A 25,938-nucleotide genomic window follows, 5' to 3' on the forward strand; every position below is an offset into this window, starting at 1 on the left:
CTGCAATCCCCGACCTCTGCCTCCTTTGCAGTTAGCGTAAGCCACCAGCACCTGGTATGAATGATTATTTTGTAAGTCAAGGTAATTGGTTCAATATTCTTTGTTCAGTTTCTAAATTTGGGAAGTATTTTAGGAGTAGAAAATATCAGTTTCTTCAAGAATTTTTAAATAAGTTGAAAACAGCCATTGAAAAGTGATTGTTAACAGCTGTAAGCTTCTTTTATTCAACCATTCATTTCCAACTACCTATTCGTCTGCTCATCTACCTCTCATATTAACATAAAAACTAATTTGTCCTTCTTCTAAACAAGTTCCCATAAAGTAGTTATGTGATCTTAGACAGATTTTTTTTTTTAACGCTGTAACAGGGTTTGACCTTAGGAGCTGAGCACTGTCCCTTAGTGCTCTATCTACCACTTAAGCCATAGCTCCACTTCTGTCTTTTAGGTGATTAATTGGAGATAAAGAATCTCATGATTCCATATCTTTGCTATGATAAAAATGGAAAGACTTAGAAAAAAATCATATTAAGTGAAGTAAGCCAGACTCAAAGGAACATAGGCTCAATGGTTTCCCTCATTTGTCATAATCAGTAGAAACCTTGGGCTCTCCTAGCAGAGATTTACAATAGAACAAAACCTAGATACATAAGGCCATATAGTATGATGCTAAATGAAAGGACCTCTAGGATATAGAAACAAAAGCCATATAATGAGTGATTGTTGTCCATAATGTACTATGTTATCTCTCATCTCTTTTGCTGTCCCTTGGTTATCTCATATTGTTACAGTATCTCACTTTGTTATCTGATATATTTGTATTTGGTTATTTGAAATTGGATAGGGAAGGGGGAAAACAAGATAAGGGGTGGGGGTCGGGGGGAGGGAAATGGGGACCAAGACATGAGAAAGGGTATCAATGAATGTGAATTAATGCACCTTCTATCTGGAGAATATAATGTAACCCTTCTATTAATTACAATAAAAAATATGAAAAAAAGAATATAATAATAAAAAAAAGAATCTCAAGGACTTTTCTTCCCAGGCTAGCTTTTAACTGTGATTCTCAGATCTCAGCTTTCTGGGTAGCTAAAATTACATGTATGACCCGCTTCGTTTGGATAATTTTTTTTAACCTCTCTAGTCTCTGCCCTATTCCAAAATGAGAATCATAATTGTGCCTACTCAGAAAAAATGGTCACATGGGCTGGGAGTTTGCCTAGTGGTAGAGTGCTTGCCTAGCATGCACGAAGACCCAGGTTCGAGTCCTCAGTACCACATACATAGAAAAAAACCGTCACATCAGTTGTTTTATCTGCAACATTTAGCCCATGCCCTGATAATTGTATGCATTTGATCAATTTCGCTGTTTTTCCTCTTTGTCACATGGGAGTTTGTGGCCCATTTGTTAGGGCTGCACAGTGTAAGGCTTGATCACAGTAGCAGGTAGCAGTGGACGCCTGGGTGTGCATGTGGCTCCTTACACACCAAGGAGGATGGGCCAAAAGCAAGGAGTGAATAGAAGAAGCCAGGCCTCAGTGACCAACGTAGTAACAACCCAACTTTGTAGTCCTTCAGAGCCCTCGCTCCTGCTGGCATGGCCAAGCTCCTTAGCAAGGAAGGTGCCTTGCTGTGTCTCCTCTCCCTGCCTTCCAGTGATCATTTCACTTCCCCTTCCCTGTCTGTTGCTTTGCCTTCCACAGCTCGGAAGTCAAAGAAGTTGGGGAAGTTAAAAGGGATTCACGAGGAGCAGTCACAGCAGCCACCACCACCGCCACAGAGCCCCGAGGAAGGGACCACGTACATCGCCCCGGCCAAGGAGCCCTCGGTGAACACGGCGCTGGTCCCACAGCTCTCCTCCATCTCCCGGGCCCTCACCCCATCCCCGGTCATGATCCTGGAGTCCATCGAGCCCGAAATCGTCTACGCCGGCTACGACCCCTCCAAGCCCGACACCGCCGAGAACCTGCTGTCCACACTCAACCGCCTGGCTGGCAAGCAGATGATTCAGGTGGTGAAGTGGGCGAAAGTACTCCCAGGTAGGACTCCACGCCAGCCACGTGGCCATCTGCAGCGCAGCTGGCCTGCCAGAGTAGGGGGCTTGGCCCTAGTAGCCAGGCTGGAGGCCAGCCTTCTCTAGGACATACTCATGTCAGAGTTCAAGACAGGTACTGAGACTGAGGGACAGTGCTCTGAAAGTCTGGGCAGTGAGCTCACTGCTGAGAATGCACAGTTCAGGGTTCTGCTGCTCGTACACACATCAGGGCTTAGACTGGAGGCATGGAGACTTCCAGCCTGAAAGTATTCATAAGATAAAAATGCACTGGGCTGGTGAGATCCTCAGAGCAACTTCTTGGATGCTCAGAAGTCAGGATCGTCTAAGCAAGAGCTAAGGCCTGGCATCCAAGTTGTAAAGGACCCTGAGCAACTGTCCTGCCTAAAACCTACCACCTTACCTTGTCCCGGGTCACAGAGCATAAGCAGTTTCTTAGATTGTCCTGGTCAGACAGAAGCAAAGACAAACATGAGGGATTGCTTCAGTGGGTGATGCCTACAAACAGAGCTGCACCCCCAAAGAATCGCATGATGCCTCTGGGAGCAGAGAAGGTGAAGGCCAAGGCCCCTCCTGGAGTAGCCAAGGATGCCTGTGACACTACAGTCTTGATCCCAGGCTAGGGGGAGCATGGTGTAGTATTTCTTTTTTCCTTCTTTTACTTTATTTTTTTGTCTGTCATGGGGCCTGAACTTGGGGCCTGAACTTGTGGCCTGGCACTGTTCCTGAGCTCTTTTACTCCAGGCTAGTACTCTACCACTTTGAGCCCAGCACCAATTCAGGTTTTTCTGGTGGTTAATTGGAGATAAGCGTCTCGGGGGATGTTTCTTCCCAGGCTGGCTTTGAACTTTGATCTTTAGATCTCAGCTTCCAAAAGACAGAGTAGCTAGGCTAACAGGTGTCAGCCACCAGTGACTAGATGCTGTAGTATTTCTTAAGTACCACAAAGTCATTGAAAACTGAAATCTTAGGTCATTCTGCAGATGTGCAGATGCCTTTGAATGTGGTGCTGCTAATTGTGGGTGGGGCTAAAACAAGTCTTTACATGTAAACAACAGCTGTGTCGGTGTGGCCAGAGTTCAGGCTGTGACCTACACCAAACGTCTCTCCATGACTGAGGGTGAGTTTAAAAAATACACCATTGAGGGGGGCCGGGAGTTTGGCCTAGTGGTTAAAGTGCTTGCCTAGCATGCATGAAGACCCGGGTTAGATTCCTCGGTACCACATACATAGAAAAAAGCCGAAAGTGGTGCTGAGGCTCAAGTGTTAGAGCTCTAGCCTTGAGAAAGTCCAAGGACAGTGCTCAGGCCCTGAGCTCAAGCCCAGGACTGGCAAAAAAAAAAAAAAAAAAAAAATGAACCATAGAGGCCTATCAGAGCCTGCACAGGTGATTCCTACCTAGAATCCTAGCTACTCAGGAGCCTGGAATCTGAGGATCACGGTTTGAAGCACAGGTGGACAGGAGAGCCCAGAGATTCTTACCTTAACCACCAAAAAGCCAGAAGTGCAGCCATAGCTGAAGTGGTAGAGCATTATCAGCCTTGACCGAAAAAGCTAAGGGACAACTCCCAGGCCCTGAATTCAAGCTCTAGTACCCATATAAATACATGAATGAATGAATGAATGAATGAATGAATGAATGAATGAATGAGTGAAGTGTTGAGTAGGGCCAGGCATGAAGCACACAGTGGATAGTAAGTAGCCCACCCAGTGGGTAGACCTGTAGGCTTGATTTGGGGGTCTATTGGACAAGCTGGCTGGGAGCTGTTCACTGAAGAAGCTGCTTTCTGGAATGTTCTTACATGCTAAGTGTATATCTGTGGTTAATTGTTCTGTTCTTCAGGATTTAAAAACTTGCCTCTTGAGGACCAAATTACCCTAATCCAGTATTCTTGGATGTGTCTATCATCATTTGCTTTGAGCTGGCGATCCTACAAACATACCAACAGCCAATTTCTCTATTTTGCACCAGACCTCGTCTTTAATGAGTAAGTACCTATTAATTAGCTCTCATGAAACAAACTGCAGCTATTCATTATGTTTTTCCCTCCTATAATTTCTGAACAGATGTACCTGTGTGAAAGAATCTACTGCAAGTCAAAAATCAGCCGATTTTTGACGACTTAAAAATTACTTATTATGACAATAGGATGTATAGGCTTCTGGACACATAAATCAGTGTCTGAAAATCCTCCAGGATCGTAAATGGGAACTATCCCAAACGGAAGATGATCCAGTTGGCACTGGAAACTCAGCTGGTACAAAGCCATGGTTAATAGAAAACAGTCTCTTTGGTGTCTCCTCCACTTGGGAGACGATCTGATTTCTAGGAATGTGAATATGTAAGGGGTCGGGTTTTTGTGAGCATCATACAGTGATTGTGTTGTTAACCATATACAGCTGTTCGACGTGTTTTCATGACAACCATAATTGCCCTTCTTTTCAGTCATAAAAGAAGACTAGATGGTACTCTGCAGTGAAACTTTTTTTTTCCAGTCTTACTATGCATTTTAAAAGATTGAAAGAATTTTAATAGGCTTTTTTCATTGCCTATGAATTCCTTCCTATTTTAAGTTTGCATTTTAATACTGTTTGCATTCCACATTTGCACGTTTCTTTCACATTGATATATAATGGTGCTTGTTTGTGCTTGTTGGGTCAAGAAACATTTAGCAGGGAACACTGGAATTAGGATTGTAACCACGGCCCTATTCTCTGAAATAGCTGTCTCTGGAGACATGAAAGTAGGAACTTTGGAAATGAAGGTGGCAGATGATGGCTATGTTGTAAGAAAGGAAGAGACCTGTGCCAGGACACCTCAGTCATTCTACCTGAGGGACCATTTCCACCCAGTATGGTACACCAAGAAGGTGACTTTGTTCCAAAGAAATGTCAGCAGCATGGGTTGGTTGTTGAGGGGTTTTTGGCAACTATAGAAGTATTCATGCTAAGCGGGTACGGTGGCTCACACCTATAATCCTAGCTACTCAGGAGGCTGGGATCTGAGGATCACAGTTCAAAGCCAGCCAGGGCACTAAAGTCCATGAGACTCTTTTTTTCATATATTTTTTACTATAATTAATAGAAGGGTTACATTATATTTGCCAGATAGAAGGTGCATTAATTCACATACATTGATACCCTTTCTCCATGAGACTCTTTATCACCAGTTAACCACTAGAAAAGAGGAAGAGGCACTGTGGCTCCAGGGGTAGGGTTGTAGCCTTGAGCTGAAGAGCTCAGGGACAGCACCCAGGCCCAGAGTCTGACCAAAAAAAAAAGTATTTATTCTAGAACAACATAATTGTTTTTTACCAAAAGCATAAAGCAAAGCCAAATGACTGACATGCACCATGTTTTCAGTGTTCCTTTCATTCATATGTAGCATATATCCAACTTCCAAGTCCTTTCTAGCAGTATATAATAGTTCATTATTTATGTGTATGATTATGAGGATAAAGTTCATGGTGAAGAAACACAATATCACACATAGTAGTGACTGACATCTGTAATCCTAGCTACTTGGGTGCTGCATGTCAGAGTCCCTTGGGTTCAAGGCCAGTCAGGACATGGGAGTTTGTGAGGCTTTATCTCACCAAGTAGCTGAGCATGATTGCATGAACCTGTTGTCCCAGATATGGGGGAACGCAAGGGCTAGGCACAGTGGAATGTACCTGTCAGCTCCAGTGATATGAGGAAGTACGGGGGAGTCGCCGTCCATACAGGCCTGGTCCCACAGCAAGACCTTACCACAAAAATAATCGGTGCAGGAAAGAGTCTGGAGGTATGGCTGAAGTGGTAGAGAGCCCACCTAGTAAGTGTGAGGCCATGGGTTCAGTTCCAAGTACTGCCACACAAACAGGAATCAAGACATACATTTCATCAACAGAAGCACTGCTGTATGAAAGCAGAGAAACAAAGCCTACTAGATGGCTGGTGTTGGCTCTCTACTCTGGAATGGATCTGAAAATGTCTGCTGGTCTCACTCTGCAGCTCAGGGTGGAAGACAGGAAAGGAAACACATCCAATTTTCATTAAATGCACAGATGAAAATGCGACCTAATACTTTACTGCAGAACTTTTCTTATTATGAACTCAAAAGCGTTCAGATTTGTATTAAATGATTAATTATTCAATTTTACCTTGAAACAATGAGCCATATATTGCTGCAGCTCTCCCAATGCGTATCAATTCCACACACATAGGAAAACTCCCACTTAAGCCTGTAATGAAAGCTTTGCATTTTTCCCCGGAAATGAAGATTTAGTATGGTGCTCTCATTGAAGCCTGGCCTAATAGTTTAAAATTTAAAGTCTATTAAAGGCATATGTATACTGGCTTAAGTGGCAGCCTCTTCAGCCCAATGTCGTCAAGCTCCAGACCTGGCTGAGAGCAGGGCTCTGTGTTCCACTGGGGTCTTTGTTGTGTAAGCCTGGTCAGAGCATGCCCGTGGCGGCTCTGGGTGAGGGGAGGAATGCTGTGATAGCCATTCCCTAAGGAGCCAGCTCAACAGGCGACAGTGTTGATGAGAGCTGGCTCCCCTCGTGGCTGGTTCCTGTGTCTTCTCTCCTCTGTCCTCAGTCCACTTCCCTTTCTGCTCCTGTCAAATTAGAACTCCCCCCGCCCCCCCACACATATACACCTCTTTTCCTTCTGTCACTAAAAATCTAGCTTCCTGAAATTCCCTTTTTTTTTTAATCTTCTAGGTTAAGTATGAGGAAATAAACTTGGAAACCAGAAGTTTTCCCTTTCTGGTACCTTATCTTTTCATGGTTTCCTGTGAAAACCCAGCAGCTGGGAGCCCTAGTCCACAGCATATGGTGGTGGGGTGTTAGCCATCAGGTGTGTGCTCCAGCCCCCTCCACCCCCCCCTTCCATCTAGGCAAGGTCACTCGTGCCCAACCCTCAGAGACAACCAAATGAGGTTCCCAAGAAAGAGCAAGGCAGGTTCCTACATGGAAGAGTTTCCAGAGCAGGCATGAGACCACTGTTTCCTCCTGAGCCTGGTGGAATTGTACGAGAAGAACCACTCATTCCAAGCGGAAGGCACATGTGGGTTGGCATTCCCAGCTGCCATGACTCTCCCCATACCCTCTCGGCGAGGCCCACTCACAAAAGAAAAGGTCAGAGATTGCTTCGCCATTCCTTCCACCCATCCTTCTTGAGCAACAGACAGAACCCTGGAAGCAAAACAAAACCATCTTCCTTCTAGGGGCATACACTGCAATGACTAGGGAATCGGTGGCTGGAAGAGCCCTGAAGGCCAGGGCAGCCCCGGGGCCCACAGCTCAGATGGGGATCCACCATCCTCTGTGCAGCAGCAGAACTGGAATAGTCTTCCAGTGAACTCCCTCAGAGGCCTTGCTGGCCTCGGTCAGCCGCATCCATTTGCACTGGGCGCCCTGCAGCCCGCAGGCCCTTTGGACAGGTTGCTTTACACAAGCCAATCACTCTCCCAGCCTCTCCCAGTGCATAATACTCCATAATACTCAGAGAAACCATTTTCCACATCACCAGAGTCGACTCCTCTATCATTTTATTCTGTTCTTATTTTCCTCATAGTTGTTTTTACAGTCCCCATCTCCACCACCATCACTGGCCCTCGGAGGGTGGGAGCCTGGCCTCTGGGCTGACCGTCCATTGCCAGCACCTAGAATGAACGAAGGGTTCATTCAGAAGTCTGTTTTCAACATCCTTTCCTGCTGCCTCTCTGTGTATTCTCTGCTCTGGCCATACTGCTCTTTCTCTCCCTCGGTCCTGTCTCTGCCTGCATTGCTCTGGTCCCAGATGTTCTCCTATCTGCCCTGCAAACCCAGCCCCAAAGAGGTTTCCACCCTCTCTGATGATTCTCTCCCTCCCCCTCTCCTCTCCCCTTGTTGGTTGTTGTTGCTCTGGAAATGGAAGCAGTGTCCTCCACCAGAGAGCCGGTCCTGCCTTCTCTGGGGTCACAGGACTACTACTGAGGTACATCCCAACAGGTGGTGTGTCATGAGAGAGAAACTGCAGGGCTCCTTATTGAGTTCTGATTAAAGGAAGTCCACAGAATTTCAAAATCAAGGGGAAGATTCGGACATGTCAGTAGTCTTAATTTTATAAACACAGTACAGGGACGAGGGTGTCGATCTGGTTTTATGGGGTCACGCTGGGGCGGGTGGAGTTACGTTGATTTCACCAGTAATGAATGATGCAGTTGTTCTTCATGTCCTGAACAAAATCTGCTTTGTGACAGATGTTTGGAATTGTAATAAGAAAGGACACGTGACTAATCTCCAATAGATTAATTGAGCTCAGAATTCATTTTTTTTGTCTATTTAGGCAGACAGTCTATCCGCTTTGGGGGTGATTCAGACAAAAGGAGCTCCCTCTCATGCAGCAATAAGCAATGTGGTACCTCAAGAACATTTGCTAGGGTGCCCTTAGAGTCATGGGTATCGCAGAATCCATGCTGCTGGAGTCTCTGGAGCTTGGGATGTTTTCTTCCTGCACAGGATAATTTTGCAAAGTCAGTTGCTGTGCGCCTTCCCCAGCTCCATCCATACACTCTGCGTGGCCTCTGCGGATGTGAGCCTGTGGTCTGTGGCTATAGACACAGCTGTCTACTGGGTTTTACCAGAGCAAATGCCTTTGTGTAGTGTGGGTCCTGGGTGCTGGCGTGCTGAGCTTCTCCAGGAAGATGGTGTCACAGTGTCTGTTATAGGTACCTTTTCTGTAGTAGGAAAGTGGTTCACTGACAGCTTTACCCTACCATAGTCCAGTTCTAATTCGAGAATTAACTCTGTTTCACATTCCAGAGCTTTAATAGTTGTTGGATAAGAATCCTACCTTTATATGCTGCTCCTCCATTTTTTATCAATAAACTATGGTCACTTCCTGAAATTAAACAATGCTTTTTCATGCTTCAACCCAACATCTCCCAGCATGAAGCAATAATGATTCCCTGGAAGTTTTCTATCTTCCATTTAGCCTTTGGTGAGGTCTGCAAATCATTAAAGTTTAAGAAATTGAAATCTAAAGCCTGAAAATGAGACTCAGTAATGGAAACAGTCTTCTGCTGGGAAAATGGCATTTCTTTATTTCCTCCCTCTGTGTAAGGCATCCCTTGATATGCAGGATGAGGGGTTTCAGGTCGCCCACCATGGGTACCAGTATCAAAGAGTGTTTGAGTCCCTTTCCAAAAAAAAGTTGTCTTTGCCTATAACCTACTCCCCTCCTCCTTGATATTTTAAATCACTTGTGGATTACTAAATAATGCAAAAGCTACATAAGCAATTATTGTATGATTTAAGGAATCATGACAAGAAAAATAAGTCTGTCTATACATTCACTTCTGATACAATAGTTTTCCAGTCTGTTTGACCTGTAGTTGGTGGATCCCCAAGTGCCAGAGCCGCAGACATGGAGGTCAGCCTGACACCAGGCCGACTGGAAGTCTTAGTGGACGAGGCGAGCAGTTAGTAAATGCTCATGAGAGTCCATACTCACTTTGGCATTGAAGAATAAGGCTCTGAGGCCAGCCCACGTCCATGCCGATCCTAGAGTGCTGTTGTTACTGCGGTTTGATTCGCTTTCCAAAAGAAATTTCGTGGAATAAGTAAATCATTGTAGTTTAGTCAAGAACTAGAGCCAGGACATATATAGACTTCCTTACCAATGCCAAGAATAAAAAATAAAACTGGTTTGTTAAACCTTTAGCTGTCCAATTAGTTCCTAGTGGGAGAGAAGTCCCTGTAGGGTAGGGATGGAGGGGCAGCCCTGCTCACCCTTCCACTCTAGGTTTGACAGATGGAAGCTATGTGACTGGCCTCTTGTGGAATCTGGACTGTCCTACATCATTCTCAGCATCCATTAACATGAGTGGAAATTCTGACTGCTGTGTTCCAGTGGCAGGTCTATGGAAACACATTCTTTCTGGAACATCAGTTCTGGTGCCAAACAAGACCCTGGATGGGCTTTTAGCTCTTACTAGAGTTGACCATGTTACAATTAATAGAAAATAGATGAATGTCACTGAGACTAACAGGACATACAATGCGCTCTCTAAGGAAAGCAAAACAGACAGCATCGTCAAATAATGTCCACACCTGGTGGCTGAATTCTGTCCTGGTTATGAATCAGTTGCATAAATACAATAAAAATGAGTAGACGTTAGAGGCACAACTGGCAAAATGGGCCTCCTACAATAGGCTCTGTTGGTCAGTTAAGGAGACATCACAAATGACTGTGAAAAAGTCGGACAGTAAGCTGGAATAATATGAATGTCCAAATTGAGGTCATCTTTATTCTAATTAAAGTTTGAAAAGGGAAGAAAAACTGTTTGTACATTCTGGGTTTTTTTATAACAAGCCTGAGACCAGGACCATCTGTTACACTGACCACGTAGCAGATGTTAGGCTAATGCAGACACGGTGATGTGGTGTGTACTATCAGATGTTGTGACTGGACTCTCAGCTCCGCTAGGAGCTCAACTTGTTTAACTCTCCGCTGTGAGGCTGGCCATAATGCCACCCCCATTGCACATGAAGTACATCATTCCTAGAGCCGATTTCAAGGAGTAATCACAGTCTTGCTGACAGAATCCCTGGCCAGTCCACTTAGGAAGAGTTTAAACCCAATTACCCATTTCTTTGGTTTGTGTCTATCTACAAAGAAGCACCCAGCTCAAAGCCTGTGAAATCCATTGTTTAGCTATTCTTGGTTATTACTAGCTTATTTCATGTACCACTCCCATTTCTGTGGACGTGGGCACCACACAGAAGTCAGCCAAAGAAAGACCCATGCCCGAGTAGGGAGAAGGGGACAGAGATCCCTTCCTGTGGCTCCATCTTAAATAAAACAGTGGCCATGACTGGGTGCTGGGGTGACAGGGTGCAGTGTAGCATGTAGCACAGTGCTGCTAAAGTCTTCGGTAAGAAATAGCATTGCTCTTTTTAGGTTCCTATGGGTGGAGAGATCGGGGAATCCTCTTGCTTTGGCATGTATAAAATCGGCTTACGTGAAAACATCAGTTATGAAAAAATGTGAATGTGTGGCAAGGGAAAGGAGTGATAACAGAAGTTCTGTTTTTTCTCCCAATAAGGCAGCAGCACCACAACCAACAGGCCTTTGAGGAACTGTTCCTGAGTGACCTTCGGAAATCGTGGTTTATTAAAGAATTTTTACCCTTCCTGTTTCTGAAAAGTATTGAGTGTAGCTTGCAGTAGCTTGCAATAAAAGCACAGATAAAGTAAGTCTGAAAAATCCACGGAGACACAGAATAACAAAACTGGAGCTGTAATAATAGAGGATACATATTTCGAAGCTTAGAAGAAGAGTAAAGTAGCTGATTCCCTAAGAGACATCACATAATTAAGCACAAATATCAACTCCTTCATTTCTGTTTAACTATAGCAAGTATAGTCAGTAGTTGTAGAGACTCTTTGTTTTTTTAATTTTCAAAACTTTTTAAAATAGTAGCACACACAGAAGTTCTGTCATCTTGACCTGCTGAAATGTACAGTAGTAGTATGTACATCCACTCTTTTGTCAGAGCATTCTCCAGAATCTTCTCATGTTGGAAAACTCAAATTTTGTACTCATTAAACATGGGCCAGTTACTTCACCTCCTTGTCCGCTTTCACAGAGACTTTCAAATAACTCCGTGCTTGCACTTTGTGAATAATGTCTATTTGAGCTGTATAAGGTGGAACCTTAAATAGAAACAAGAGTGGCCCCATGGTTAGTGGGTTCAGTGGATTGTCCTCATGATATAGAATTGTATGACTACATTAACGTACAGTGGTGGCAAGGTGCCTTGAGTTCTGTAGATGCAACAGTTGTTCAGATTACATTGGGACTGACTTAAAAGCAGACAGCAAGCACACAATCTTTCAAATTTTGACACCTTGCCCAGTATAATTTTAATGGGAGTTTTCTTTTTTAATGTAATTAATAGAAGGGTTAAAGTTCTATTCACCAGATAGAAAGTGCATTACTTCACACACATTGATACCTCTTCTCATGTTTTTGTCCCCATTTCCCTTCCCCACCCCTCCCCTCATCTTGTTTCCCCCCCTTCCCTTCCCTATTTAAAAGAAACAAATAATCGTATATACAATATACCAGATAACAAGGTAAGATACTGTAACAATATGAGAATAACCAAGGGACAACAAAAGAGATGAGAAATAACATAGTACAAAGTTTCCCTCATTTATAATAGTTAGTACAAACCTTAGACTCTCCTAGCAGAGGACTACAATAGCTCAAAACCTAGATGCACAAGACCATATAGGATGAGGCTACATGAAAGGACCTCCAGGATATGGAAACAAGAGCCATATAATGTGTGATTAATGGGAGTTTTTCTACTCCCTGCTATGATTGTGTGGACAATCTTCATTTCTAGCCCCAAATTCTTTCAATGCAAGAAGAAAAAATATTTTCTAACCCAGAATGTTCTTTTTTTTTTGTTTCAGTTGGAATTTGGTTTGGATGATTTGTATTCTTTTAATTTGATATTTCAGAACTATTTACAAATGATCATATGATTTTGGTTTTTAAAATGGATGTTCTGAGAGAACAGATGAATTTGTAACTGAATAAAACTGGTTTCTTACTCGAGAAAAATCTCAACTTTACTAAATTGGTGAATATCTTTCAAGTACTAGTACTAGTGTACTATAGCTTACTCCTTTAATCCTAGATTTCGGGTGGCTTGGGCAAGAGAATTGCAAGTTCAAGGCCAGTCTGGGACTTGGAAAATAGTGATTTATTCCTCTCCCTCCCTCTCGTTTTCCCCTACTGCTCTCCCTCTCCCTCTCTCTTCTCTCTTCTCACTTCCTTGTTTTTGCCAGTATTTTAGCCCATCCTGTTTAGAATTGAAAACAAATTTCTATGTCCACTTTGGTTGTTATATTTATTAATCAGCTTTATTCTGTTCTTACATACAATATGTTTAGAAATAAATGACATGCACAAGAATAACTGCTCACAATCCTCAAGACACTAGCAATGGTCAGTTTCTTGGATATGATTTACCTAATACAGGGCTTTTTCCTACCTCCATAATCTCTCACACTTTTGTTCAATGTACTGCTCAAGGATGACTTGAGGAATGCATTTAGTTTTGTATTTTTAGAGCCACTATAAACACATGCTTTACTTCCCCTCAAAATGATACAAAATTATAAGATGAGTAAAAGTATGTAGCAGAGTATCTCTGTAAAGTAGTGTTCTATTAATACCAGTAATGCAACAAAGACTGTCAGCACTTTCTCTGCTTTGGATGTACACTTCTATACATTTAATCTAACTGTGCCAAAATGATGTGTGTAGTTCACCATCTTTTCGAAAGGGCTTGTTTGCATGGAATTTCAGGCTATGTTGAGTCGAATATTCACCTAGAGAACTCAGTGTCATGCCATGGAAATAGCAGTGTAATTTGAAAACATGAAATCTTCACTACACAGTGAGGATCAAAGAATAAACAAGTGAGTGACCATAATGACAAAAGCTATGAGATGCTGCAGATGTGTTTATAATTGGGCTACTGGCAGCAAGAGCTGAAAACTGTGATATCAAAGGCTGGCATTCAGGCCTGGGTTTTACAGAAGAAGACCTGTGTTAAGAACTTGGACTCCTCATCATTAATATAAAGACAGTTCTTCATAATACTTTTCCTGACAGTTAGCAAGAAGAACTCCAGCTCTGGGGTGGGCAAATAATCCAAAATGTCAGCCATGAACTCTTCACCAAAGAGTTAAAAGAGATGCTGCTCATTCCAAAGTGCAAAATAAAAAATGCCTTTGTTAGGTGTGTTATCACACATGAACGGGCTAATCTGTTTTCAGGTGGAATCTTCGTCTCTCAGTAACCTTTAATCTGTGTGTGGATGTTGTGTTCACACCTCTTGAGAGCAGAAACACCTTGGCACGGAGGTGTTTTGCTCATGGTCGATGCCAGACAAGGCACTTGCAGCTTGTGAACGTCTGCCTTCCCGTGGTTCAACATCCCGTGTAAAGAAATTATCATCATAAATGGTATTTCCTTGAAAGGCTATTCCAGGAATTTTGATGCTTTGTAGGTTTGTCTCAGCCACAATGAATGCTGGGCTCTCTAGAAGTATTTTATTCTCTCTTGTTTATTTGGAAAAAGTACCAAAGCAGAAGTGTGGCTCAAGTGGTTACATACCAGTCATGCTTGGAGAAGTCAAGTGAGAGTGCCAGGCCCTGAGTTCTAGCCCCAGTGTACATACACACATGCACACATACACATGCGTGTACACACACACATACACACACACACACACACAAACACCTGCTTCATGTTAAACCCAAACAAGGCAAGATCTTTTGCTGGTCTGTCTCAGGCTCTAGCCAGCGTTTTTCGAGGAACCTGGGTTTCTTGATTCTCATCCTTGGCTCTTGTCTTGGCAGGGAGAAGATGCATCAGTCCGCCATGTATGAGCTGTGCCAGGGAATGCACCAGATCAGCCTTCAGTTCGTGCGGCTGCAGCTCACTTTTGAAGAGTACACCGTCATGAAGGTTCTGCTGCTGCTGAGCACCGGTAGGCCTGGCTCCACCCTGCGCCTGGATGTGGTCGGGCCAGCAAGTAGCCCAGCCTGTCCATATAGAACAGAATATACACAGGAGATGGGATGGGGCTTTGGCCTTTAATGAGCTAAGTGACTTTGTGCACATGAGAAAGCACAACCTTTGATCGCATCACCCAGCAAGCCACAAAATACAAAAGGACACACAAAAACAGAGGATTGCTGTGTGTGTGGTGCGATTGGAAAACTCTGGTAACATGCGCTACCATCATGGGGCTCGTACTGTAGACAAGACAAAGACAACCGAAACACTGCGGGCAGTATGGAAGGCCCAGTGGGTCCAAGAAGGAAAAACGTAAAGATCTGGGGATGGGAGAACAGCGGGGACAATGGTGTGGCTGGGGTGCAGCTGGGTCACAGCTGGATCCAGGAAGGGTTATAGATTAGACGTGAGCACAGGATGTGTTCCTGTTAGGAGAGTAAGTGTGTGTGTGTGTGTGTGTAAGGCCAGGGAGGATGGTGGGGAAGAAGAAAAACAGAGTCAAAGGCATATAGAAGCAGTAACACATTGGTGGGGCCTGGTTTCTCCTGTTAACGTCCAGGTTTTACGTATCTGTTTTGTTGTCAGGGCATTCATTCCATATCATGCTGGTGAACAGTGGTGGGGAATGAGGGTGGGGTGTAGACTGGACCAGATTGCTCAGTCTCCACTGAGAAAACCCAAAACTTTATCAGGTAGGCCATGGAGTGTGGCACAGGAGGCTTTGAGCATGTGGTGGGACTGAGCTGTGTCTCAGGCTTCAGAAAGACGTGTCCAGGAGCAGAGTGGGATAAAGGGAGGCTGCAGGGCATTCTCAGGAGAAATCCTGTCACGGAGGACTTCGGGAAGCTGTCACAGGATGATTGGTGTGTGCTGGACAGCTGCTGGCGCCTTCTGAAATCATGCAGACTTGACCTTGAGAACTGAAAAGAAGGGGCAATAAAAAGTAGGATAAAAGTGCTGGTGGTTCATGCCTGTAATCCTAACTACTCGGGAAGCTGAGATGTGAGGACCATGGTTCAAAGCCAGCCTGGGCAGGAAAGTTCATGAGACTCTTATTTCCAATTAACCATCAGTACTGGAAGAAAAGCTGTGGCTCAAAGTGGTAGAGTGCTAGTCTTGAGCAAAATTTGCTCAGGGGCAGAGCCCAGGTCCTGAATTCAAGCTCCAGGACTGACCACACACACGCACACACACACCAGCAGAGTGTGTTAGAAGACAGAAAGATGCCATTAATAGAATTATATTAAGGGGAAGATTTTGTGTGACATGGAATACAGGTTAATCTATGCCAGTGCTATATTCTGATGGTGATAGCTGGGAAATGGGGGTAATTTAAGAGTAGAATTGAGAAGGTAGCATTGAAATGTTAAAAAATACATTTCATGGCTGAAGCCCAGTGGCTGTGGGTTCTCTTGGCGTGTAGAAGAGAAGAAAGCCAGTTGAGTTTTGTTAAAGGCACCATGGAGCTGGTGGGAGAGACAGACTCTCGGATAGCGCCAGGCAATGTGGTTTGGGGGCTAAGAGCCAGGGACACAATGGCATTTGCAGAAATGGTTGAGAAGTGGTGGGAGTGGGGCTCTAGGCACGGAGCCGATTCTAGGTAGGCAGAAACTTGCAGACTGATAGGAAGCTTCTGTAGACTGCCACGTTTAGGGAGAGTTGGCTGTGTGAGGTTCCAGAGGAGACAAGAGAGGACAGAACCAGCCGAACTAGCCATGGCTGGAGTGCTGGCCACAAGGATTGGGAAGTAGCTGGAATGTGTAGAGTCTGCGGTAGAAGAGCAGGCTCTCGAGCTGGGTGGTCAGGGTGGAACAGGCAGCAGGGAGCAATTGGCTCTGAGGAATGAGTCTGGGCTACAGTGATGAGAGCCGGAAGTGGACATGGAATCTTCCATTTCCAGCGTCAACCAGGTATTGCCTCATCTAATGCTTGCAGCCACCTTGTGAGATTGACAGCCCAATTCCCATGTGGAGAGAGCAGTATGTCAGGGTTTGGACCAGGGACTTGGGCCTCCTATCCAGGGTTGACCCCCTTCTCTCAGGAGCCTGAGCCTCGGCTGAGGCCTGGTGACACGGCAGCCGGCAGCCAGGACAGCTGAGTGTTGGGTTATCAGGGCGGGACCAGCGGTTGGCAGCTGTGTTTTGTGTGACCAGTGCACGCTGGGTGTGTGTGGAGGAGGGTTGCTTTGGGCCTTCTGTGTTTTATGTGCATGCCCTGTGACTGCTCAGGGAAGGCCTGTCCTCTGCAGTGTGCCACAGGCCTCAGCACTTGCAACCATCGCAGCCCGCCCTCGCTCCCAGACAGAAGCTTTAGGGTGGTGTGGTGGAGCGCGGCATAAGCTAGCTTTTAACTGCAGTCCTCTAGTCTTAGCCTCTTAATAGCTAGGATAAGAGGCATGAGCACCTAGCTTCAGTTATCTAATGATTTCTTTAATGACAGGGAAAAGCAAAACGAAGCAGCAAGCAAACATAAGAAAAGAATTTCGAGAATCACAGACCACTCAGACTCTAATAGACTTCTTTTGCTCGTCTGTGCTTGAATGCATGAAAACTGTTCCTCTTTAGGAATGTGAAATTGCTCACCTGATATCCGTTCAGCACATGGAGATGCTTAGTGATGACATCAAGAGTCTCGCATTCCTGATGATTGCAGAGAAAACCAACCAACCCTTGCTTCCGTTGTCTCTGTACTTCCTCAGCCCAGAAATGCTGGATGTCCTCCAGCAGCTCCGCTGTACTTAATAAGCGAATTCAGAAACTCTGGGCAGCCTTCCAGAACCTGAGGTTTTGCTTAAGTTCCCTTTATTTATTGGTTTGTTTCAACTTCTAAAAAAAAGAAATCTGGCTGAGAAGCCGGTACAGTATATTTCAGTTGGAGAAGTAAAATGCAAGTAATAAGATGTGATATGAGATGTTATCATTGTGAGTCTTTTTGATAAAACAGCTCATCAGAATCTGAAAGTCTTTGGTCATACACAGTTGCACCAAACTATATTGGAATAAGGTAGTGAAATTTACTCTTTTCATGATGGGTGACTTTTTCTAATATACAGATAGTAATATCTATGCAAATATCTGTGTTGAAACATTAAAGGTTTAATTACAAATATGTTGTTCTATAGATTACCAGTATAGGCTATTATTTGTAAACTTTCCGTTTCTTGTAGAAAAAATTTTAAGTTAATAGTGGATAGTAGATCTACAAAGAACCGTAATTAACATCCTGTGTTTTTTTTTTACTATATATATATATATGTATATATTCCTTTTTGTTGGTCATGGGCTTGAACTCTGGGCCTGGGCACTGTCCCTGAGTTCTTCAACTCAAGGGTAATGGTCTATCACTTTGAGCCACAGCACTGCTTCCAGTTGTCTGGTTGTTAATTGAAGATAGGAGTGACACAGACTTCTGTGCCCAGGCTGGCTTGGAAACACAACCCTCAGATCTCGGCTTCCTGAGTAGCTAGGAATAAAGACATGAGCCACCAGAACCTGTTATATTTTAAAACTTTTAACTTTTCTTTTTTTGCCAGTCCTGGGGCTTGAACTCAGGACTTGGGCACTGTGCTTGGACACATTTTGCTCAAGGTTAGCTCTGCCACTTGAGCCACAGCACCACTTCTGGCTTTTTCTGAATTGAACCCAGGGCTTTATGCATGCTAGGTGAGCACTCTACCACTAGGCTATGCTCCCAGTCACAAGCTTTTAATTTAAACAACAACAAAAAAAAAATTCTATTCATTTTAGCATGGATGGTTTTTAACTTGTAATGTGAAAGTCAGATAATTTAAAACTACAACTAACATTTGACAGCTTTGAGAATTTGTGCAATTGCAGTTAGGGATTTTCCCCCCTTGATCAACATATATTTGTAAACCACAAGTCAAAAGTCTCCATTAAACTCAAGAATATCAATATAATAGTAGGAGTTAATTCACAAGAAAATTCGCATCTGTAGGGTAATAAAGTTGATTAGGAAACCGTATGCCAAGTTTCAGAACATTTATACAATACTCAGAAACCATTCTTGGCCACCCTACAGTAGCCAAGATCAAGGAAACAATCATTTATAGCAGTTATAAGTAATGAAAAGAGCTAAGAGAGAAGGGAGGAAATCAAGATGAGCGGGGGGGCGGGGGAATGGGACCAGTCATGAGAAAGGGTATCAATGTTTGTGAAGTAATGCACCTTCTATCTGGTGAATATAATGTAACCCTCCTATTAATTACAAAAAAATCTTTATAAAAAAAAAAGAAATGAAAAGAGTGATGTGGATACCACAAGATGTAGATGTGTTTTCCTTCTGTCTTCGTTCCCTAAAAGTGGCCTTGTTTCTCCAAGGTCTGACGAAAGCATGTTGAAAAGCAAACATGGACGGAGACTTTCTACTTCAGTTTAGCTTTCACTCCAGCATCACAGCCTCCTTCTCAGCCCTTTCTCCATGTGGTCCCTCCACTGTATCTTGGGGAAGTCCTGAGTCTGCAAGTCTTCTGGAGTGAATGGACTTATCATGTACTAGGCAAGCACTCCTCCAACTCTACCACAGGCCCAACATCTAAGAAGTATTGCACTCAGATTAGCTTCACTTTGTGTGTGTGTATATATATATATATAAACTTAGCCAGGCTGGGTGCCATTGGCTCATGCTTGTAATCCTAGCTACTCAGGAGGCTGAGATCTAAGGATCAAGGTTCAAAGCCAGCCTGGGCACTAAAGTCCATGAGACTCTTATCTCCAATTAACCACCAGAAAACAGGAAATGGTGCTGAGGCTCAAGGGGTAGAGTGTTATCCTTGAGCTGAAGGGCTCAGGGACAGCACCCAGTCCCAGAGTTCAAGTCCCAAGACTGACAAAGAAAAAAAAAATACCTAGCCACTACATAAAAGGAAAGAAGAAACCCTCTCTCTCATTTTTCTACAGCACTCTAGCTCAAAGAGTCAGCATGACTTGTTCTCATCAAAAGCTTTCCATTTTGGAGCCGGGAGTTTGGCTTAGTGGTAGAGTGTTTGCCTAGCATGCATGAAGACCCAGGTTCAATTCCTCGGTACTACATACATAGAAAAAAGCCAGAAGTGTTGCTGAGGCTCAAGTGGTAGAGCTCTAGCCTTGAGAAAATCCAGGAACAGTGTTCAGGCCCTGAGCTCAAGCCCAGGACTGGCAGAAAAAGAAAAAAAAAAGCTTTCCACTTTGCTGCAGGTGCAGTCACAGTTGTGCTCCCCATTGCATCCCAGGTCATCCTGGAAGGTCACATGACAGCATAGTAGTAGTCATCAGGTCATCCTGGAACAAAGGTAGACATGCTTTTGGGATGGGACATCCTCCCATGGGTAGCTGCCCATTTCCCACAGTGTGTGATGGGTGGACTTGCTAGCGCCCAACTTAGATTGTATCTCTTCAGTTGTCCCACAAAAATCACCATCTCCTTTCCTACCTCTGAGGCCTGGCCATGTCAAGATTCACAGGACCCTGTCATAGCCACGTAGTGTCAGGAGACAAGACTTTGAAGTCAGAGGACTCCGTGCCCATTCTTCCTGCTCTGCCATTCATAGATGAGGCATGTCAACTCAATAATGAACAGTCTGGTTTCCTCATCTATAAAATGAGAATCCTATAATGGGCTTTCTCCTTAATGCTGATGACAGGATTAAAGCGGGCTAATATATGCAAAGTAATAATACACAGCTGGCACATAGTGGTTATTGTTCCTCGGTGTCTGTCTCTGGGCATAGTTATTTATAATTGCAACTAACTGAGATTTACTACCTAGCCTCATCATTGGCTTATGAGCCTCAAGTCTCCGAGGCCGTGTTGCTAGTCAGATGCTAATGATGTTTTGAATACTCATGGTTTCTTTGTGGTCCTTAACACAGTTCCTAAAGATGGCCTCAAGAGTCAGGCTGCATTTGAAGAAATGAGGACAAACTACATCAAAGAACTGAGGAAGATGGTGACTAAGTGTCCCAGCAACTCTGGGCAGAGCTGGCAGAGGTTCTATCAACTGACCAAGCTTCTGGACTCCATGCACGATGTGAGTAGAACCCTTGGCTCTGGTCAGAGAAGGAGCCCCAGCCACACATCATGGCAACCCTTCCGAACCAGTGAGAGACTGCAAGGTTTAAGGCATAGCCTGGGTATATTTCTCTAGATCACCCGTGAAGCCACTACTTTTCCACACAGGATGGCTCCATGCACACGCCAGGGCACGGCCTCCAGATTTGCTACAGGTGTCAGATAAAGTTTCTCATTTCTGCCGTCCATTTGGGTGAAATGCAAACATTTGCTTTCGTATTACATAAATAGTGTCCATCTTCTACAACTGTTAATCTAACAACTCGATCTTTCAAAAACATTATTGGTGGTTCAGGGCCAGTTTAGATCATTTCAATCTTTGCCAAGTTTTATATCCTATAGTCATTATTCTTCACGGGAGTCAATCTTTATTATGTTTCATGTCCTGTGCAAATACAGAAAGTAAATTCTGCTCTTGTTTCTAACTAAATCAATCAAAGATGTAGTTGAGGAGTTAGCAGTTTCAACAAAATATTGATTCAGATATCTTCCTTTGTATGTCATTTAAAATCTGCTTCTTGCTGGGAACTATGGCTCACATATATAATTCTAACTAATTATGAGCCTGAGATCTAAGGATCACTCTTCAAAGCCATCTTGGGCAGAAAAGTCAGTGAGACTCCTAGTTCCATTTAACCACCAAAAAGCCAGAAGTGGAGCTATGGCTCAAGTAGGAGAGCACTAGTCTTAAGTAAAAAAAAAAAAAAAAAAAAAAATGTTCAGGGACAACAACCAAGTCTTCAGTTCAAGCCCCAATACCAGCACAAAAAAAATGAATAATAGAATCTGCTTCTCTTTTCTCATTGCAAACAGGTTTTTCAAAGGCTGGCTCAAAGAACATTGTATAGTCAGCCATGATAAGTCAGTTCATATTTGGGAAATTTCCAGTGCTTCTTTCAGAGATTTTTCCTCTTCAGATTTGCCTTGGGTGATTGGACAGGCTTGGTAAGCGGTATTACAATAGTAGTCCAGTTGACATGAGGTTGGCTGGTGTAGTGGAAATCAGCTTTCTGTGATGCTAGAATGTCCCTGTGCAGGATTTCACAGTTGGAGATCCTCGCACATCGCTGACCTTTGCTTCCTCTAAATTTCTCCCATGACAACAGTCAAATTTGTTATAGAGTGAACTCAGTGATAAATAACTTTTCTGGTTATCAGGAATTTAAATAGTGTGGCCTAGTGAAAATCAGAGGTGTTGGTAGGCCAGGCTCAATGATCTACACAGGAAGAAATACAGGAGAGAGAGCTGTAGTGGGTATGTAGCCATCTGTTCTACACACACACCACACACGCACACGCACACGCACGCATAGCACTACATGTATCCTACGTGAGGTTACAGCACATTTAACTTCCTCTCACTGGTGTCATTGAAGGGTCTTCTTCTAGAGCGTAGAATGGAGAGAAAGGAGACTTGTGGTTCTTAAATAATTTTCTTTGAACAGGCATCAAAATCATCATAATGTTACACACATAATAACACGTGCAATGTACAGACTCTCTCTGGTGGTATGTTTGTAGTTGCAGATACTTAGGAGTTCTAGAGTAGAGGAGTAAGAGTTCCAGGTAAGCCCAGACCCTGAAGTGATGTGCAATTATTTACATACACAATGCTCTCTCTTTCTTTGTGAGAATGCCAAGCAATAGAATGCCTGTTAATACTGCAGTGATATTTTCATTTTTTAAGGAAACAACAAAATGTTTTTCCAAGTAGCTGTATGGTTTTACATCCCTATAAAAAGTGAAAGTTCTGATTGCTTTACATCCTAGCTAATACTTAGCATTATTGTTTCATTGTTGTTATTACTGTGCTTGAACTCAGGTGCTGCACCTGAGCTTTTTCACTCAAGGCTGTGCTCTACCACTTAAGCCACAACTCCACTCCTAGCTGGCTTTGAACCCAGATCCTTAGATCTCAGCTTCTTACTAAGTAGCTAGGGTAAAAGAATGAGCAATTGGCACCTAGCTTATTGTTGGTTTGGGGCCATCCTATAGTGTATGATGTCTCTTCATAGTTTTAAATTTTCATTTCCTAAGATTAATGAGGTAGAACGTCTTTAGCTGCTCATTTATTGCTTTAGGTCTTTTTTGGTGAAGATACTGTTCAGTTATTTTGCTTTGAAGTGTCCTTCATCTTTTTTTTAAGTGTTCTCTGACTGTTGAGTTTTGAGAGCTGTCAAGATACAAATCCTTGATAAGAAACATAATTTGCGAGCAGTTTCTCCCAGTCTGTGGCTCCTCTTTTCATTCTCATAAAGACGTATCTTGAAGAACAGGCGTTTTGAACGTCAGTGAACAGGTTGGCTTTCCGTCCCTGTATGGAAGATCTGAGAGAAGAATCAACGTGGAAAGGGCAAGGTTTATGTCCAGGCACAGTTTGAGAGCTTTTAGTCCATGGTCAGCTGTCATGTAGCTTTGGGCCAATAAGACATCTCACAGTGAGCAAAACCATTCATTTCATGGGAAGCAGGGAACAAAGTGAGAAAGAAGAGGCCAGAGTCCTATGATCCCACTTGAGGTGATACCCCATGAGCAGAGGGTACAGCCTTGTTAATTGAGTGTACACTCCACAGGCCGTATGTGTACCCCGTGAACTGATGTGCACCCTGTGGTCTGAGTGTTCAGCCTGTGAACTGGAGGCTCCTCCAGGCCCAGCCTCCTAAACCCTCTACCACTTCCCACTGGTAGCCAGGGCAGGGAGTCACTTCTCCATGAAGATCCCCAGGACAGCAGTGGGGTCCGGGTGATTCTTGTTTCATTCTGAGTCGTGTTCTTCTGCCTCCGTGTAAGCAGTCGTGTGTAAGCCAAAGCCACAAATCTTCCTTCCTGTTTACTTCTGGTAGTCTCGTGCTTCGTGGCTATTCGGGGACTTAGACATCATTTTTTAAATCATTTTTTTCCTCTTTTCCTTTTCACTTTTGGTCGTTTCCAAAGAAGACAAATTCAATTCTTCTTATTCCACCTTAATGAAAGGAGAACAGATTTGGGAATCATTTACATTCCTAAACCCTTAGTTAAAAATGTCAAATGTGCTTGATCGTAAACGAGCATAGTAGTCCAGTCTAGAGGGCTGAAGTGGGAGAGTCGTGAGATTCCATCCAGCCTGAGTTACAAAACAAACCCTTCTCAAACACAAAAGTTTGATCTTAAAATTTAGGAAACTAGAATCATCTTGAATGTTCTATTGACATTCCTGTTCCAGAAAGAACACTGAAATATGAATGGCAAGTCTAGAGAGGCGTCGCTCACACTCAGGCTTTCCTGGCCTATGGCTTTTTGAATTGAGTGTAAATTAGTGCATCAGCATGTGTAGGGCCCTCCTCAGGGCAACAAAGAACTTGACCACATTGGTTCTGTCCTCAGGTCCCTGCTCTGCTTACCTGGGGGACACTGCATGTCTGAGTCTGTGGTCACCCGAGTAAGCTGCTTGAATGTCCACCACAGTTGGGCTGAAAACTGTGCAGTGAGCTGCACATATTTGTATTTTTATTTTGGTTCCCACACTTGACAAAACATACACCATGGAAAATGTGGGATAAGATACAAACAAGCTGGGGACACCAGCTCTGTCTTCCATTAGCTTAGGCCCCGCGGAGCATGGGAGCTGACGCCAGGAGCTCCGACACCAGGCTCCAGCCCTGACCCGGTGGCAGGTGATGGTTCCTCATTTATCCTGTCCTCATATGCATGTGTGAGTGGAAAGCCTGACCTGCAAGAAAAAGGTGTTCAACTCACTGGCAAATATTGATGTGTTGAAACATCAGCATTTGTGGACTGGGGTGGCAGAGCCCAGAGAGATGGCCAGCCCATCCAGCAAGAGGTGGATCTGGTGAGGCTGGCCCTCTCAGGGAGGCGTAGGGCCAGCTGTGCTTGGCAGAATAGGGACTGTGCCAGAGTACCCTGTTGTGTGGATGGCCGCAGGTCCATAGAAGTACTTCTTGGTGTTCTGGGGAGGTGGGTGGAGGGGGCTTAGCATCCTGCACAGGCAGGGTTCCGATGGCACCATGGAGACAGGAAGTGCAGCTGATGGGTTGAGGACCAGGAAACAGCCTCCTGTGGCCTTGTGCCCAGCTGCACTGCTTTTCACCTCCCCAGGTTCATTCACATCTCCCGGAATCTTCAGGAATGCATCCCTACTGCTGAGAGACAGTGCTACATCTCAAAGGCTCTCCAGCTGGGTTTGCATTAAGCTGTCCTGGGGGTTGAGAAGTTCCAGGAAACACAACTTCAGGCCTGTCTCAACCAGCCATGGCCCTGACGCTGGTTTCTGCCTGTGATGCAGATACAGAGTCTCTACCCGCCAGGCCTAGCAGCCGGGCTTCCTTTCTGCACAGCCAGGTGTGAGGAACAGAATTCCAGGGGGGATAGCCAGTGCCACACAGGCACCCAGGGGAGATGCCTGTCATTCTTTAGGTGGAAAAGACACTAAGTTCCAGTGATACCATAAACCAACAAAAGAAGTGCCATCCAGGAGACGAGGAAGGCATTATTTCGAGATTCTCATTGCTCATTTAATTAGTGGGTGCATCCGAGCTATGGGACTGGTAATTTCCATCACAATTCCACCATTGGTGGGTTTGAGATACACAGACCCTATTTTAAGCCCTTCTTACTGAGCAAGGAAGAATGCGATGCATGTGTTTCCACCATTATTCAGGCAGCCTGCTCACTTCTACACTGGCTCTGTCTTAGTCTTTTCAGGCAGGGTCTCCTTAGCAAAAGGTTTTGAAGCCAAAACCTTGTAGCTAAGTCTACACTGCAGGCCGGAGGCTCACAGCTCAGATTGTACCGCTTCGGTGAATGAGAGCTCACGCTCGCTTCACCTATGCAAAAGCGAGTAGTAAGCATCTTCTAGGAATTTGGGGAAGTGACTGCAGACATCCACCACGTAGAAGAGCTGAGTAGAAAAATGGACACCCTGTCTCTGTCGCTCAGACAACCATGGGAGGGGATGGTTGTTGTATTTATGATAAAAGACTCACTGGCAGTCCACACCTGCGTCTGTAAGAGAGATCAAGACTCAAAGCCACCCTCTCCCTGTGAACAAAGCAACTAGTTAATACAGAGAATAGCAGCGTTATCCTGACTTCTTTGATGAAACCATGACTAAGAAAGATTCTAAATAAAGGGAGAGTTGTTTATTCTAGTCAGCTGAGTGAGTGAACCTTATCTCCCCAGTCACCAGGGGAGAGGAGGACAGATTCCACCAACAAGCACTCTTTTTGGAAAGCAGATCTTCAGAGGA

At 44.2% G+C, this 25,938-nt stretch overlaps 1 protein-coding gene across 1 annotated transcript in view; it reads left to right on the forward strand.

Moving 5' to 3' along the window:
* The window catches only part of Nr3c2 (nuclear receptor subfamily 3 group C member 2), a 221,361-nt gene that overhangs the window by 184,335 nt on the left and 11,088 nt on the right, over positions 1-25,938 (forward strand). Inside the window, exons 5-8 of the mRNA XM_090356867.1 lie at positions 1,703-2,038; positions 3,896-4,040; positions 14,466-14,596; positions 20,495-20,652. Coding sequence (XP_090212993.1) covers positions 1,703-2,038; positions 3,896-4,040; positions 14,466-14,596; positions 20,495-20,652 — 770 coding nt within the window. The remainder of the gene's footprint in view (positions 1-1,702; positions 2,039-3,895; positions 4,041-14,465; positions 14,597-20,494; positions 20,653-25,938) is intronic.

This window comes from Megascapheus bottae, chromosome 23 (assembly GCF_031878675.1).
Source record: "Megascapheus bottae isolate mThoBot1 chromosome 23, mThoBot2.hap1, whole genome shotgun sequence".
In the NCBI taxonomy this organism is placed as follows: Eukaryota; Metazoa; Chordata; class Mammalia; order Rodentia; family Geomyidae; genus Megascapheus; species Megascapheus bottae.